The sequence below is a fragment of the Hemicordylus capensis genome, chromosome 4 (genome assembly GCF_027244095.1).
Source record: "Hemicordylus capensis ecotype Gifberg chromosome 4, rHemCap1.1.pri, whole genome shotgun sequence".
Classification (NCBI taxonomy): Eukaryota; Metazoa; Chordata; class Lepidosauria; order Squamata; family Cordylidae; genus Hemicordylus; species Hemicordylus capensis.
This window is the reverse complement of record NC_069660.1, coordinates 105258671-105275229: the sequence shown is the minus strand read 5'-3', so window position 1 is coordinate 105275229 and position 16559 is coordinate 105258671. Positions and strand designations below refer to the sequence as shown.

At 47.9% G+C, this 16559-nt stretch overlaps 1 protein-coding gene across 2 annotated transcripts in view; it reads right to left on the bottom strand.

Annotated features, from left to right (window-relative positions):
* MIER1 (MIER1 transcriptional regulator) overlaps positions 1–11534 on the bottom strand; it is a 66352-nt gene extending 54818 nt beyond the window's left edge. The window contains exon 1 of one of the 2 annotated variants that reach the window (XM_053246563.1): positions 11308–11534. In XM_053246563.1, the coding sequence (XP_053102538.1) occupies positions 11308–11316 (9 nt within the window). In that variant the 5' untranslated portion in view covers positions 11317–11534. Of the gene's footprint in view, positions 1–11129; positions 11210–11307 lie in introns of those variants that run through there. The other variant, XM_053246565.1, reaches the window with a different exon arrangement.
* Between the last annotated feature and the right edge of the window lie 5025 nt (positions 11535–16559).

The following is a 16559-nucleotide window of genomic DNA, read 5'->3' as shown; positions in this document are numbered from 1 at the left end:
AGTTCTTTTAGACTCACCTTGGCTAAGATGGCTGTCAGAGGAAATGTGTATAGGAGCTCCAGGGGCCAAGGGGCCAGTAAGGCATCCGTTGCCTCCACCAGTGGAGATTGATACCAATACCTTGTGAAGTACCTTGGAAGCTGGTGATTTAGTGGAGAGGCAAATAGATCCATGCTGGGGTGAACTAATATGAAGGTCATCAGGTCTAAGACTTCTGGGTGTAAGGCCCATTCTGCTGGGTCTATGTTCTTTTGTCTTATGTAGTCTGCTTTCTGATTCGCCATCCTCTTGAGATGTTCTGATATGGAGGTGGGAGGGGGAGGGGAGGGGGGACTCTGTCAACAGGTATCTTTGGCACAGGCGTGAATAAAGCACCCAGTGGATTAGCAACCGCATCTGTGCCGCCCTGAACTGTAAAATGTTGGGAGGTAAGCGTTGTGGCAAATGCTGCTGGCACACAGCTTGGAGGAGCAGCCATTCGTTCAGTCTGGCTACTGGCAGTTTTAATTTCTTCCTGTGCCGCTTGGAGCGTTCATGTAGCTGCTTAGGTTTTTTAGGACGCTTGGCGCTCTCCTCCTTAAGGTGCCTCATCTTTTTGGAGACTTTCTTGGAGGGATTCGCCGGCTGCAAAGCCATAGTGGGCAAAGCAGTCGCCACTGTGGGGACTGTAGGAGCAGACGAGATAGCCGCATCGACAGAGGAGGGAGAGTACGAATGCTTGGAACCGCGTGGTGGTGATGCATTGTCTCCCTCTTTTTAGGAAGTTTTGCTCTCTGATTGGTGCCCTTCAGAAAGGGAACCCCCCCAAAAAGGTCCCCAGCATGGGACAGCTCCATCAGGAGCAGTATGGAAGAGGCGGGAGCAGAAGAAAAAAAAAGGGGGGGGACCAACTGAGAAACAACAGAGCCAGTCAGATGAATCAAACTAGAAATGTATTTAATAAATTTGTAGTCAAACGAACTGAAAACAATTACTCCCTTCCGACCCTTGCATACTGGAGATGGGGGCAGGGGCAAGAGGAAACTCACCTGAAAAGGAGTTGATCAGAGCTCTGATAAGGTGCTGTTCATTGAGACAAGACAGGAACAGAACTGGGTGTTTTGGGTGACTCCTACCAAACTACCGGATGTAACCTTTTGCTTTAAAAATCTACTTCCTGAGGCATGATTGGCGCATAACCCATTGTTAAGGATGACATCAGACAACTGTGGAAAAGTAAAGAGTTTTAAGAAGATCCCAGAGAGAACAGCATTGTGTCATGGTGAGAGGGCAAGAACTACATATCAAGGGTCATGACTTCTTGGTTAGCCTCAGAAAGGCTGGATGCAGAATGTGAACAGGAGGAAGGTGGGACAAATGGAGTGGTCTTACTGACTGCTCTCAGATCCCCTCCACTCTCTTCCCTTACAAACTCTCACACCCACCTCATGCCACCTACTCAGCAGGCCTGCACCACATCCTCCAAGCCAATATGGAGAGCTGGTGTGCTTGGTTGCTAATGAAAACATAGATTAGTGGGTGTAACAAAAACATGGTGCAACACAGAACCAGTGGGACACAGTTATTCCTGGATATAAACTCTATAGAAAGGACAGGGAGGGGTGAACTGGGGCTGCAGTAGCATCGTGTGTCAAAGAAAGGATAGAATCTAATAAGCTAGAAAATTTAGGAAGACAAGAGGACTCCACAGAAACTCTGTGGGTATCAATACAAGACCTGAAAGGAAATGTACTACAAGGAACATGTTATCGCCCTCCTGATCAGAACACTGACAGTGACTGGGAGATGCAGAAGGAAATTAGGGAGATATCAAAGAGAGACAGAGCTGTAATAATGGGTGACTTCAATTACCCACACACACTCTAGGTAAATTCACATTCAAGTAATGACAAAGAGGCCAGATTTCTAGATATGCTGAAAGACTGTGCGCTAGAACAGTTGGTCATGGAACCAACCAGAAAGAAGATGACCTTGGACTTAATCCTGAGCGGTGCACAAGACTTGGTGCGAGAGGTCACTGTCATGGAACCTATAGGGAACAGTGACCATAGTGTGACCAAATTCAGCACGGATGCAAAGAGAGAACTGCCGAGGAAGTCTAACACAGATACTATGAGCTTCAGAAGAGGAAACTTCTCTAAAATGAGGAGTTTGGTGAAAAGAAAACTGAAAGGGAAAAATGAAGAGAGTCCCTTCACTCCAGAATGCACAGAGTTTAAACCACAATAATAGAAGACAAGTTAGAATGTACATCAAAAAGGAGAAAAGGTACCACCAAGTCCTGAAGGATACCAGCATGGCTAACAAGTAAAGTCAAGAATCCTATAAAGGGAAAGAAGACTTTCTTCAGAAATTGGAAGGCCTACTCAAATGAAGGGAACATAAAGGAACACAAACTCTGGCAAAAGAAATGCAAGACAACAATAAGGAGGTGAAAAGATAGTTTGAGGAACATTTAGCTAAAAGCATCAATGCGAATTACAAAAAAATACATCAGAAGCAGGAAAACTGCAAGGAAGGCAGTTCTGTTATATGATGAGGGCGTGAAAGAGATTATTAAGCAGGATATGGAGACTGCAGAGAAGCTAAACAAGTTCTTTGCATCTATCTTCATGGCAGAGGATACTGATCATATACCTGTTCCCAAACTGAGCTTCTCAGGGATGGAGGCTAAAAACCTGAGTCAGATAGAGATGACATCCTAAACTGTCTGGAAAAGTTAGAAATTAACAAATCGACAGGGCAAGATGGAATACATCCAAGTCTCCTTAAAGAACTCAAATGTCAAATTGCCGATATCCTTGCAAATATGTGTAACTTATCCCTAAAATCAGGCTCTGTACCACAGGACTGGAAAGTAGCCAATGTAAAACCGATCCGGGGGGGATCTGAGAAATTACAGGCTGGCTAGCTTAATGTCTCTTCTGGGCAGATTGATGGAAAGCACTCAAGAATAAAGCATATAGAAGAACAGGGTCCCGCTGAAGGAGAACCAGCATGGCTTCTGCAAAGGTAAATCTTGTCTCACCAACCTTTTGGGAGTTATTTGAGTGTGTCAACAGACTTGTGGATAAAGGTGATCCGGCTGACATAGTATATGTGAACTTTTAAAAAAGCTTTCGACAAAGTTCCTCATCAAAGATGATTGAGAAAACGTAGCAGTCATGGGATAAGGGGACACGCTCATTTGTGGATTGGTATCGGGTTGAAGGACAGGAAACAGAGGGTAGAAATAAATGGACAGTTCTCTAAATGGAGCCAAGTAAGAAGTGGTGTTCCTCAGAGACCAATGCTGGGACCAGTACTTTTTAACTTATTTATAAGTGACCTAGAAGTTGGGGTAAACAGTGAAGTGGCCAACTTTCCAGATGACAACAAATTATTTAGGATAGTGAAATCCAAAACAGATTGTGAGGAGCTTCCAAAAGGATCTCTCCAAACTGGGGAGTGGGCAACAAAATGGCAGATGCGGTTTAATGTAAACATGTGTAAAGTGATGTATATTGGGGTATATATGCTGATGGGGTCTGAGCTGTCAGTAACTGACCTGCCGAGGGATTTTGGGGTCGTGATGGACACCTTGTTGAAAGTGTTGGCAATGTGCGGCAGCTGTGAAAAAGGCTAATTCCATGCTTTGAATCATTAGGAAGGTGACTAAAATAAAACTGCTAATATCATAATGCCTTTATGCAAATTTATGGTGTGGCTATATTTGGAGTACAATATACAGTTCTGGGCAGCATACCGCAAAAAGAAGATCACAGAACTGAAGAATGTGCCAATGACGGCAACCAAGATGATCAGGGGCCTAGAGCACCTTCCTCATGAGGCAATGTTACAACACCTGGAGCTTTTTAGTTTAGAAAAAAGAAGACTGAGGTACGACATGACAGAGGTCTATAAATTATGCCTGGTGTGAAGAGAGCAGAGGGGGAATATTTTTCCTCCCTCTCGCATAACACTAGAACTGGGGGTCATCACGTGAAACTGATTGCCAAGAACTGACAAAAGGAAGTACTTTTTCACACAATGCGTAATTAATCTAAGAGGCAAGATGCCTTTAAATGTCAGTTGCAGGGGAGCAACAGCAGGAGAAAGGGCATACCCTCAGCTTCCCAGAGGCATCTGGTGGGCCACTGGTGAAAAACAGGATGCTGAACTAGATAGGCTTTGGGCCTGATCCAGAAAGGCAGTTATGATTAGGGATATACATGAACCTGTTCGAAGGCCCTTTTACAGGCCTCTGAACAGGTTTGAACACCAGGCAGTTCGAAGGCTCGGGCGGGGGGGGGGGATAGGTTTAAGGGTGGAGGAGGGTGTACTCACCCCTCCCTCCGTTCCCCGTTCCCACTGGCACTCTGTTAGTAAAGGTTCTGTCAAGGCAGCAGCATACCTCCCTGCCGCCCCATTCCCTCTTTGGCCGGAAGTACCTAGTGCACATGCATATGCTGGGCACTAATGGTGCGCCAGCAGGGGGAAAGCCGAGGCAGGGGTAAGTGCACCCTCCCCAGCCCTTAAAGTTATTCCCCCCACCATCAAACTTTATCTGCCCTGTTCCGTGCACATCCCTACTTATGACTAGGGATGTGCACGAACCAGTTCACAGGCCATGTTGGAGGCCTGTGAACCGGTCTGCTTGTCCGGCAGTTCGATGAACCGCCGACGGGTGTGTGTGTGTTGCTTTAAGGGCGGCGGGGGTGGTGGTGTACTTATCCCTCCTGCCACTTTTCCGCCTCCAGTGCCCCATTTTTTAGCAAAATCTTTGGGCCGGCAGTGTTCCTCCCTGCCACCCCTGCCCCCTTGTTGTTCCTCAAATCTGGAAGTAATACGGGTGCAGGTGCCCGCCGCCGCACGCTTCACACATGTCACTGTGACATGCGCGGTGGTGGGCGCCTGCATCCATATTACGTCCAGATTTGAGGAAGAACAAGGGGGCAGGGGTGGCAGGGAGGCACACTGCCGCCCCGAAGATTTCGCTAAAAAATGGGGCACCGGAGGAGGGAAAGCGGTGGGAGGGGTAAGTACAACCCCCCCGCCCTTAAAGCAACATCCCCACGGCATCAGACCACGCTTCCGTGGGCCGTGCACACCACTACTTATGACCAATGTTAACTACCCCCATAGAGAACTGTGCAATCAATGTTCAATTTTTTGCCAATTTCATAAACTTGACAAACACTTGTGTGAGGTTTCAACACACCGAGATGGGGTTTACAATGTCAGCTATTTTCTAGATCCTACTCATACTGCACGGGAGAGGGCAATGGTAAACCCCTCCTGGATTCTACCAAAGAAAAACCACAGGGCTCTGTGGTCGCCAGAGGTCGACATTGACTCAACGACACACTTTACCTGGAATACGTACATATCTTGAAATCCATTCTTACCCAAAGGACTGTTTTAGAACTTTGAGAAAGTTAAAACTGTAGTTTTATCATCTTTGTTACAGAATATAATTGCCTTTTTAATTTTATCCTGCCTGTAAGTTACAGCATTTGATCCAAGTTTATATTGTTGCTGATTTTAATTTAATTCAAGTCACAAAAATGAGATCACTTTTGACAAATATCCATTTACAAACAACTGTGTTTATGTTAGTTTGCATTATGCCTGAAAATGAGGAAGACATGATCCTCTACAACTTACATGCAAGTTTTCCTTGACTTGAGAATCCTACTCTTCCTTCAAGGAACTCAGAGCAGTTTTTTAAAACCTCAAAGCCACCCCCGATGAGCAGGTGAGGCTGAGAGATGCAACTTGCCCAAAGCTACCCAGTCAACTGCATAGCTGAACAGGGATCTGAATCTGCGAGTCTCAGTCACTATATCACATTGGCACTATTCTTACAATGACAATGATTTCACCTTCATTCTTAAAATATACATAGTCCACGCGACTGAAAAAAGTTTGAAAGCATATAATTTGCTTTCAATGAAAACATGACAGAATTCTCTGTCATGGGATGTGGTGAAGGCCACCAGCTTGGATTGCTCTAAGTGGGGCTTAGACAAATTCATGGAGGATAAGTCTATCAGTGGCTACTAGTCCTGGTGGTTATCTCTGTGTTCAGAGGCAGGATGCCTCTAAATACTAGCTGCAGAGGAGCAATGGCAGGGAAAGGGGCATGCCTTCATCTCCTGATTGTGTGATTTCCCAAGGCAGTGAGCCACTGTCACTGTGGGAATCAGGGTGCTGGACTAAGTAGGCCTTGGGCCTGATCCTGCAAAGCTCTTCCAAAGTTCTTATCTGGAAGATTCAGAAATAAAACATTTGAGATTTCCCATTAATTATAACTGAATACCCTGACTTGGTTACTAATCATTATTTCAGAGCACTTGCAAAGTATATCTGTGCCATAGCTCTTATGTCCCATAAACAAAGCTAGAACCCAAGAGAAAGGAACATTCCTAGGGCCTCCACACATAGGCCTGTAGCACCCCAGAAATTCAGTCTTTTGTTTTCCGCTCAACTCAGTTAACAGAAATGAATGCTTTCAGTGTTTCTGATATCTCAAGTTTATATTGCCTCTCAAAAGTAAATTAAAGTTTGATTGATATCCATGTGACTTTTGGAATTAAATAAAAGTATTAGTGTTTTCTTCTGGTAAAAAGAAGAGTAAACCTTTTAGGTTACCCACTAACTAAATCTCCAAAATACAGATACAGTATAAACTGGCATAAGTTACTGAGCATCTCATCTGTGGGAGAGCCTAGGTCACATCAAATGGCCCATCTGTCATTCTGCCAACATCATTAGGACTTCCTACTGAACATGGGCTATGTCATACATGATGAAGCCTTAGATTTAGCTTTTCCAGAAGCAAGAGCAGTTTCTATTAATTAGTAGCAAGGCATTTATCTAACTGCTGCACTTATCCACAAACTCTTCTGTTCCCACACAATGCGATGATTTCCAAAGTGCGTTGAGAATTACAAGTTTGCTTGCATCACAAGAAACCAGCCTTTGTAGATTGTATTTGTAAAACAGGCAGAACCTTGCCACACTAATATGTAAGTGTCAAGAATGAGATAGAGCATGCACTTGCCAACACTCATTCATTCATTCGATTTCTATACCGCCTTTCCAAAAATAGCTCAGGGCGGTTTATACAGAGAAATAACAAATAAACAAGATGGCTCCCTGTCCCCAAGGGCTCACAATCTAAAAGAAACAAACACCAGCAACAGACACTGGAGGTGCAGTGCTGGGGGTGGATAGGGCCAGTTACTCTCCTCCTGCTAAATAAGAGAATCACCATGTTAAAAGGTGCCTCTTTGCCAAATTAGCAGGGGTGAAATGACAGCATTTCATGTGTATCTCAGCAAGATACCCCCAAGAGTAAAATTTTAAATTAATAGTTTTATTCACATTTTTCATGCTACATCAGTCATTACAACAAGAAGGGGGAGGGGTATGAAACAAAAGCAGAAAAGGCAGGAGGAGGAGAAGATGAAAAGTTTGTGTTTAAAATGCTTAAGGTTCTCATGTTGCTTCCTGAGAATTACAGTGTATCAACTTTTTTCCAATTTGTGTTTTCTATACTGAATTATGAGCAATCATCAAGCTGTCCATAATGGATAAACCTAAGAACAAAAGTACCTCTCTCCATGAGTCTTGAGGCTTTGTACACTATTCTGCAACTGTAATTCATTATGTTACTAAATCAGTGATATAGAGCCAATATATATGGCAACAGAATATTGCCAGTGTTGCTATTATTAGTTTCTCTAACAGCACTCTTTAACCGGGCAAGCTTTCCCATCAAGTCAAGCACAAAACTGGCCATTTCCAAGCAACTAATGAGACTTCAAAAAGTTGCATCTCTTTTAGAAAACTAGTAATGATTGTAAAGACTATAGATGTGTGGCCAATTTGGCCACAGAAACAAAGCAATAGTAAGGCTTCAGTCATTTTCATACTATAAAAACTGAAATGGATTATTTCACCAAGCCCATGTATATAAAGTTGTGAATATTCCTATAGCAAGAAGAAGCTTCCAGATAAAGTGTGAAGTTTCTATGGGGAGGATATATATTGAAATACAATGCCTTCCCTCAAACAAGTTTGAAGTGCACAATTTTTGAGGAAGAAGTGCTATCGACATCATGTTGTAAAATGATCTGACTATGGTACTCCTTGATTTTGACAATAAAATAAAAAGTAATTTAGGAACATAGGAAGCTGCCATATACCATGTCGGACCATAGGTCCATCTAGCTCAGTATTATCTACACAGACTGGCAGCATCTTCTCCAAGGTTGCAGGCAGGAATCTCTCCCAGTCCTATCTTGGAGATGCCAGGGACAGAACTTGGAACCTTCTGCTCTTCCCAGAGCGTTTCCGTCCCCTAAGGGGAATATCTTATAGTGTTCACACAGCATGTCTCCCATTCATATGCAATCAGGGCAGACCCTGCTTAGCTAAGGGGACAAGTCCTGCTTGCTACCACAAAACTAGCTCTCCTCAATATAAAGTAGCCTTACAAATAAAAATCAAAAGAGTTACCATGTAATAACATTTTCAGCCTAAACTACCTGCCCACAAATGCATAGGTCAATCATTTGTGGCCTAATAAACTTTGCTAAGTGGGAAAAGGGTCATCTTTTAGAGGGGCATTCTCTTTGTCATTTATTAGGCAAAAGGAGAACAATTGGCCCTATTCATCCCCAATGCACTATCTCTGCAGTGATGCTGCTGGTATCTGCCTTGTATTTCTTTTAGACGGAGCTCTTTGGGGACGGGAACCATCTGAAAACCATATATAAATAAATAGTGAGAAGAAAAAGTTAATCCTTGGTCATCAGCAACACTTTAGACATTCAGCCAGGAGGCAATTAAATATGCCTGGAGAAGCACCTTACATAAAATGCAACATGTAGCAATGGTGCTCCATATGGAGACCAATATAGAAAATTGCCTGATTTGCACGATGCCTCCCCCACTACTACCACCACCACACACACAAAAAAAGTGGGGGGGAGGAACATGAAAACATGAATCAGGCCACTACACTAATGTCACTTTTTAAATGCATGATGGAGGCACCACAGAAGTACATTATTGCCCAGGAGAGGAGAGGAGAGCTGGTCTTGTGGAAGCAAGCATGACTTGTCCCTTTATCTAAGCAGGGTCTGCCCTGGTTGCATCTGAATGGGAGACTTGATGTGTGAGCACTGCAAGATATTCCCCTCAGGGGATGAAGCTGCTCTGGGAAGAGCAGAAGGTTTCAAGTTCCCTCCCTGGCTTCTCCAAGATAGGACAAGATTTTATTTTATTTTAATAGGACAAGATTTTTTTATTGAACAAACAAACTACCAAAGCATACAGTACGTTGCCAAAGCACAATTATATACAAAGTGGTTGTTTGTACATGATATATCTACAAAGATTTACACACAAGGATTTGGAAACACACAAGTTATGAAGTATATGCAGGTAGTACTGTAACTCGGGGGTGGGGGATTACAAGGCACATCAGGTAATCGGGGGGGTTACGTCCGACGTCCATTTCCATAATTTGTCTCATTGCTGTTTAGAAGAGATACTCTTGTCTTTTTGCCCATAACCATACAAACTTTTCTAGAAGAGATTTACTGTCTCATCTGCGTGAACCTCTTGGTAGCGTCTTCCCTCCCTATTCCTATGCAGAAGCATTGCATAAATGACATACAAGTTTACTAACCTGATTACGAGAAGGGGAACATTCCAATTCCCTAGTATGGGGGCACCCGTTCCGTCCCGTTTCCTTGAAGGTTTCTTTCTGGGACCTCGAAAAGAGGTTCTATCACTCAAACCCGAGGTTAGTTCTTCCCAAGTCTGTTTTTCCAAATCAGGCCACTCTAACAGCTTGCTTACTCCCTGCCACACTCTTTTGGCTACCACACACTCTTTTAAGAAATGTGAGTGGGTTTCCCTGAATGTTTTGCCTAGCTCACTAGCTTTCTGTTTGCAGGTGATTTTAGGGCACTCTCGCTGGTCCTCTGGGAGCCATGACTTAGCCGCATTAAGTGGTAGTACTTGATGGTATAAGAGATTCCTGCCTGCAATTTTGGAGAAGCCGCTGCCAGCCTGTGAAGACAATACTGAGCTAGATAGACCAGTGGTCTGACTCAGTATATGGCAGTTTCCTATGTTCCCATATAAGCACCCTAAGTGGGGCAAGGCGAGTTGCAATTTACAGGCCTATGTTAATGAGTTTGTCTCTAAACCAAACAACTTCAAACTTGCACGGTCAAGAGAACTTTCTCACTACACATCATATATTACTTTCTTTTTTAATGTAAAAAAACCAGCAGACCAATATCTCAACAGTAAAGCGAATCAATGGAATGTAATAAGTGATGCATACATGCAGAAAATCCAGATTCAAATCCCTATTCAGTAGTTTGGGGGAAATCACAAGCCTAATCTACTTCAGAACTTTCTTGTGAGGCTAAACACCACTTTGAGCTTCGTGAATGAAGGCAGGATACCAGTGTATGAAATGAATTTAATCATTTAAAATTATATATTCCAGATTCAGAGCTGAACCTTTAACCACATTTGCAACCCAAAGAAGCATATAGTCCTCAGCTAGCTCCAAATGCATACTGCCATCCTGGGGGTGGGGGGGAGGTGAGCAAGAGCATCAGGATTTTCAAATAAAAAAACACTCCCGCTTTAAGCGTCACGACCGAAATTTTCTAGCAAAAAAGATGGGGCAACATACTCCAGCGTCAGTAAAGCGCCCGCCTTGCCTCACTCCACCACCTCCCCAAAAGCAACGCTTCCTTGGTTCCCCCACAAGTACATCCCTCCCCCGCCCCAATTTCTCTCCCGCTTCCTAGTAAAGGAAGGAGGGGGAGCAACTTGGTTGGGTAAAACCCTGAGTGTCCCGAACAGGAAGCGATTCAGCGCTTTCCCTCGCCGTCCGTCCTCCGCAGTAAATAACCCCCTCCCCCCCCCCCAGGGGAAGCAGGCAGCGTTTGCTCTTCCACCCACCCACCCACCCCTTCAAACCGCCACCCCCCCCACCCCCCGAAGACCCAGAAGGGCCGGGGCGCCCTCACAGACCTCGGGGCAGCGAGACCTACAACAGGCAACGCGCCAGGCCCGCCGCGGGACTTTCCTTCCACCCCCCAGTAACTAACTTGTGGGAAGCGAAAGCACGGAAGGGGGCGGGGGGAGGCAGAGGCAAAGGCAGCGGCGGCGCAACAAGTTCCCGGCCCCGACTCGACTCCTCTCCTCCTCTTCCTTCTCCCCTCGGCCTCCTCCTCCTCTTCCCCCCCCATTCCCTCCGCCCCGTCGCCGCCCGCGGCTCTCACTCACCTCCGCCATATTCGCCGCGCAGCTGGGGCGGGCCGAGCCAGGAGGGAGGAATCACATCGCCGCCGCAGCGAAGGAGGAGGAAACGGCACGGAAGGGCAGCAGGAGAGGCGGCGGGTCCCGGTCTGTGAGGCGGCAGTCGGGGAGGGAGGGAAGAGGGAGCCACCAGGGGGAGGAAGAGGCGCAACGTCACCGCGCAGAGGAGGTGGGCGCGCCCTCCCGCGGCCCCACCTCCCCGCCCCGCCTCCCTGTACTAGCGCGAGGGAGTCAGAAGGCGGAAGCGCTGCTTAGCTCAGCGCGGGGTATTCGAGAGAGAGAGAGGGAGAAGCTAGCGGGCTGGCTGGTTGGCTGGCTCTGGTTCCCCCTCCCCGCCGTCGAACTACGAACGCTCTCGGTGTGGGACCCAGTCAGAAGTGCGGGCCTGTGTGGAGGAGGCCTTCGTAGTGTGTCACTCAGACGATATTGTCTCTAGGAATAGCAGGATTCCCTTTGCCCAGAAATTGGCAGAAATTCAAGTGCACAAAGTGGACCCGCCAAAAATTGAGAATCTCTCTGAAATTCACTGTCCAGGCTGCCAGAGCCTGGCTTGTAGAAGTCACACGTATGTTTATGCTTCACTACTACTTCCACCACAATTCGTAGATTTTCTTGATCAAATTTTCCTCCACGTGCTTTAAGATTTTCCCTTCCTGGAACAAAATTTCCTTCCAAGCCTATATTATCGGAACGAGTTAGATGTAATGAAAACAAAAATGCCGACACACACGTACCAGTCGTAAAAGCAACCATATATATTTATTTTAAAATATATTCTGTTTTTTCAGTCATGCATAAGCTCAAAGCAGGTCACAACCAAATTTGAAAACAAACAGAATAAAACACAACAAATTAAAGAGTGAAAATTAATTTTATAAGCAGCAGATACACCAAAAGCAAAACTAATTAAAAGCCTGCTGAAAAAGCCTGGTCTTCAATAATTGTTGAAAAGCTGGAAGTCTGAATGCCAAGCAGTCTCCTGGAGCAGGGAATTCCATATTTTGGCCACCACAGAAGAACATAGGAAGCATGGGTGTAGTGTCCATTGGACAAGCAGGGACTTCTTCTTCTTCTTCTTCTTCTTATTATTATTATTATTATTACATTTTTATCCTGCTCTTCCTCCAAGGAGCCCAGAGCGGTGTACTACATACTTGATTTTCTCTTTCACAACAACCCTGTGAAGTAGGTTAGGCTGAGAGAGAAGTGACTGGCCCAGAGTCACCCAGCTAGTTTTATGGCTGAATGGGGATTTGAACTCGGGTCTCCCCGGTCCTAGTCCAGCACTCTAACAGGGCCCCCCCATGCGGCCCCCAAGCAGACCACCCACCACTAGCCCTCTCCTGCCCTGTTGCCACTTCTTATCTTGGCCTCCGGGGGTGGGGGTGAGCCAAGCGGGGCAGGCCACCCCCTCCCCAGCGTGGCGGCAGGGGCGGGCACTGTGGCTGTTGGGCTTCTTTGGCCAGCCTGCAGTCTCTCAGGTCATAACTGCGTACCTGCGCAGTTTGACTATGGACGTTGCGTGCCTATCACAGGCATGTGATGTCCATAGTCGAACTGCATAAGCATGCAGTTCGGCCGGAGAGGCCCCAAAGCCACAGTGCTCACCGCCACCACAGGGGCCAAGATAAGAAGTGGTGTCAGGGCAGTGGCGTCGAGGGCAGCCAACAGGAGGTAGGAGCAGCGGTGGGGAGATGTTGGTTGCCTTGCATCTGACATCAGTTGCAGTGGGCAGGGCTTGGGGCATTGGGAAGCATGGGCGATAGAGGGGCCCCCTGCCCAGATTTTGTCCCCTGGCCCCCAGGGTGCTCACTACGCTCCTTTAGGAAGCTGCCTGATACTGAGTCAGACCATTGGTTCATCTAGCTCAGTATTGTCCAGTGACTGGCAGCAAATCTCCAAGGTTTCAGGCAGGAGTCTCTCCCCACCCTGCCTGGAGCTACAAGGAAGTTAACCTGTAACCTTCTGCATTCAAAGCAGTTGCTCTACCACTGAGCTATGGCCCCATCCCCAATAGAAGTCAGTTGCACATATCCATATGGAGAGAGTCTGTCCTTTCGATATTCTGGTCCCAAGCATTTAGGGTTTTAAAGACAATGACGACCAGCACTTTGAATTGTGCCCAGAAATGGACAGGAAGCCATTAAAGGCTTCCATTAGAAGCACAAGCCGTTGGCACAGAATAACATGCACTTGAATTCAGGTGAATTGTGGCCATTTAGATGACCCCCCAATCAAAGGTTTTACAGGAGTTTTTGTACCAATTGCAGTTTCTAAATGGCCTTTAAAGGCAGCCTCCCATAGAACGCATAGTCATAATCCAATAAAAATGTGAGTGAGGCATGAATAGCCAACACCATGTTTATTTTCTCCAAGAACAGACTCAACTGGTGCATGAGCCTAAGCTGGGGAAAGGTGTTCCTGGCCACAGCTGCCATCTGGGCATCTGGGGGCAGCATTGGGTCCAGAAGCACCCCTAAACTGAAGACCCGATCTTTCAAGGGGAGTGCTACTCCAACCATAATAGGCTGAATCCCTATCACTGAATCAGCAGGTCTCTTAACCAACAGCATCTTCATCTTGTTCATCCACATTCAGGTCAGTTTTGATCTCATACAATAATTTAGATGTTCAACAGGTATTCCCCAGCACCTTATAAGAATATAAGAACACTAGTAACTTTAAGCCCGTTAAATTAACGGGCGCTAGTAGACCGCTATTGCGTCCTCTGGCCCTCCTCTGGGAGAGGCCGCGGCTCCGCCGCCGCCTCACTCGCACTGCACGGCACCGCGTCCTCTGGCCCTCCTCTGGGAGAGGCGGTGGCTTCCCTTCCCTTCCCTCCCACCCCACTCTCTTGCCCTCCCTCCCCCTTTCTACCCCTCTCTCTCACCCTCCCCTCCCTCTCAGCCTCCTGCCCCAGTCCCTCCTGCCCTCCCCCCACCCCACTCCCTCTTGCCCTTCCCTTCCCCCTCCCCTGCCCCACTCCATCTTGTCTTTCCCCCTCCCCCTTCCCCACTCCCTCTTGCCCTCCCCCATGCCCCACTCCCTATTGCCCTCCCCTGCCCCACTCCCTCTTGCCCTTCCCCTCCCCCTGCCCCACTCCCTCTTGCCCCTCCCCCTCCCCTGCCCCACTCCCTCTTGCCCCCCCCTCCCCCCTCCCTCTTGCCCCTCCCCCTCTAGCCTTCTACGCCCTCCCCCGCCGCCTCCTCCCGCCAGGGCTCACCGCCTCCCACACAGCGGCGCTCCCCTCCCCCGCGCCCGAGCGCGGCTGGCCCAACGGGCTGCCGTCTTCTCAGGCGGCAGGGCCTGGGCTGAGTGGGCTCTCCGTGTTACCTCAGGGCCGGTCGAGGGAGGCGACCAGGCCCCGTTCTTCACCGCGCCCTGCCGCTGCCGATGCTGCCGGAGGCCGCAGGCCCGGTACCCACCTGGGCCATGCCCGGAGTCCCTGCCGCTCCTCCAGGGCTCGCCTTTTTCCTGCTCTCCCCACCACCACCAAGCCAATGGGGGAAGGGCCGCCTCCACCTCGTCGCTGTCATCTTCTCCTCGGGCGCTGCGGCTTCCCCCGCCTTCCCTACCCGGCGCCCTCACAGAGGCTCCCTCCTCGCCTCTGTTGCCGCCGCGGTGGCCATCTTCCCAGCGGGCGGGGCTTTGGGCCGGGGCCTTGGGCCGGGGCCCATCATTCCCAGCAGGCGGGGCTTTGGGGTGGGGCCTTCTCGGCCTGCCGCTGCCGACCTCCCCAGCCAGGCTGGGGCCCCTGCCACCACCGGCCTCCCCTTTCCGGGGCGGGCAGGCCGCCGAGGTCCTCCCGACCGGGTCATTTGCCTCCTCTGGCTGAGGCCGCGGCTCCGCCACCGCCTCAGCCGTTCCGCGTCCTCTGGCCGAGGCCACGGCTCTGCCGCCGCCTCAGCCAGCTTCCCCTGCCTGGCTTCGGCAGCGGCCGCTTCTTCTCGGCCCGCTGCTTGTCCTTCTCTCGGCCAATATGGCAGCCGGTGCCAGCGTCCGTGTCTTCCTCGGCTCTTCTGCGCACGCGCACCACGCATGCCCAGAACAGCCGAGGGAGACACGGACGCAGACACCAGAGACATGGACGGACACGCCAGGGATCTTATTATATAGGATGCTCTCTTTACTGAGTATATTCTGTTTCTATTGCTGTTTGATCTAAGATCGTAAATAAACAGCTAACTAACTAACATAAGAACAGCCCTGCTGGATCGGGCCCAAGGCCCATCTAGTCCAGCATCCTGTTTCACTCAGTGGCCCACCAGATGCCACTGGAAGCCTACAGCAGGAGAGGGCATACCAAAGCATACAGTACATTTCCAAAGCACAATTATGTACAAAGTAGTTGTTTGTACATGATATATCTACAAAGATTTACACACAAGGATTTGGAACCCCACAAGGTTATGAGGTATATGCAGGTAGTACTGTAACTGGGGGGTGGGGGATTACATGGCACATCAGGTAATGGGTAGGGGGTTTACATCCAACGTCCATTTCCATAATTTGTCCCATTGCTGTTTAGAAGAGATACTCTTGTCTTTTTGCCCATAACCATACAAACTTTTCCAGAAGAGATTTACTGTCTCATCTGCGTGAACCTCTTAGTCGCGTCTTCCCTCCCTATTCCTATGCAGGAGCATTGCATAAATGACATACAAGTTTACTAACCTGATTACGAGAAGGGGAACATTCCAATTCCCTAATATGAGGGCACCCATTCCATCCCGTTTCCTTGAAGGTTTCTTTCTGGGACCTCGAAAAGAGGTTCTATCACTCAAACCCGAGGTTAGTTCTTCCCAAGTCTGTTTTTCCAAATCAGGCCACTCTAACAGCTTGCTTACTCCCTGCCACACTCTTTTGGCTACCACACACTTTTTAAAGAAATGTGAGTGGGTTTCCCTGAATGTTTTACCTAGCTCACTAGCTTTCTGTTTGCAGGTGATTTTAGGACACTCTTGCTCGACCTCTGGGAGCCATGGCTTAGCCGCATTAAGTGGTAGTACTTGGTAGTATAAGCGCCACCTTGTTTCCTATAAATGGAAAGGGACTTTTTTCTCCTAAAAAGAGAGCAATAGGGTGATCGGGTTGCAACAAGTACTGTGAGGTGCGGTGTTTGTAGCGTTTACGTTCTAAATCTGGTTTTAAAAAACCCACTTCTAGAATCTCTCCATAAATTGTTTTCCTTAGCTGCTTAACTGAAGAGGATCCTTTAA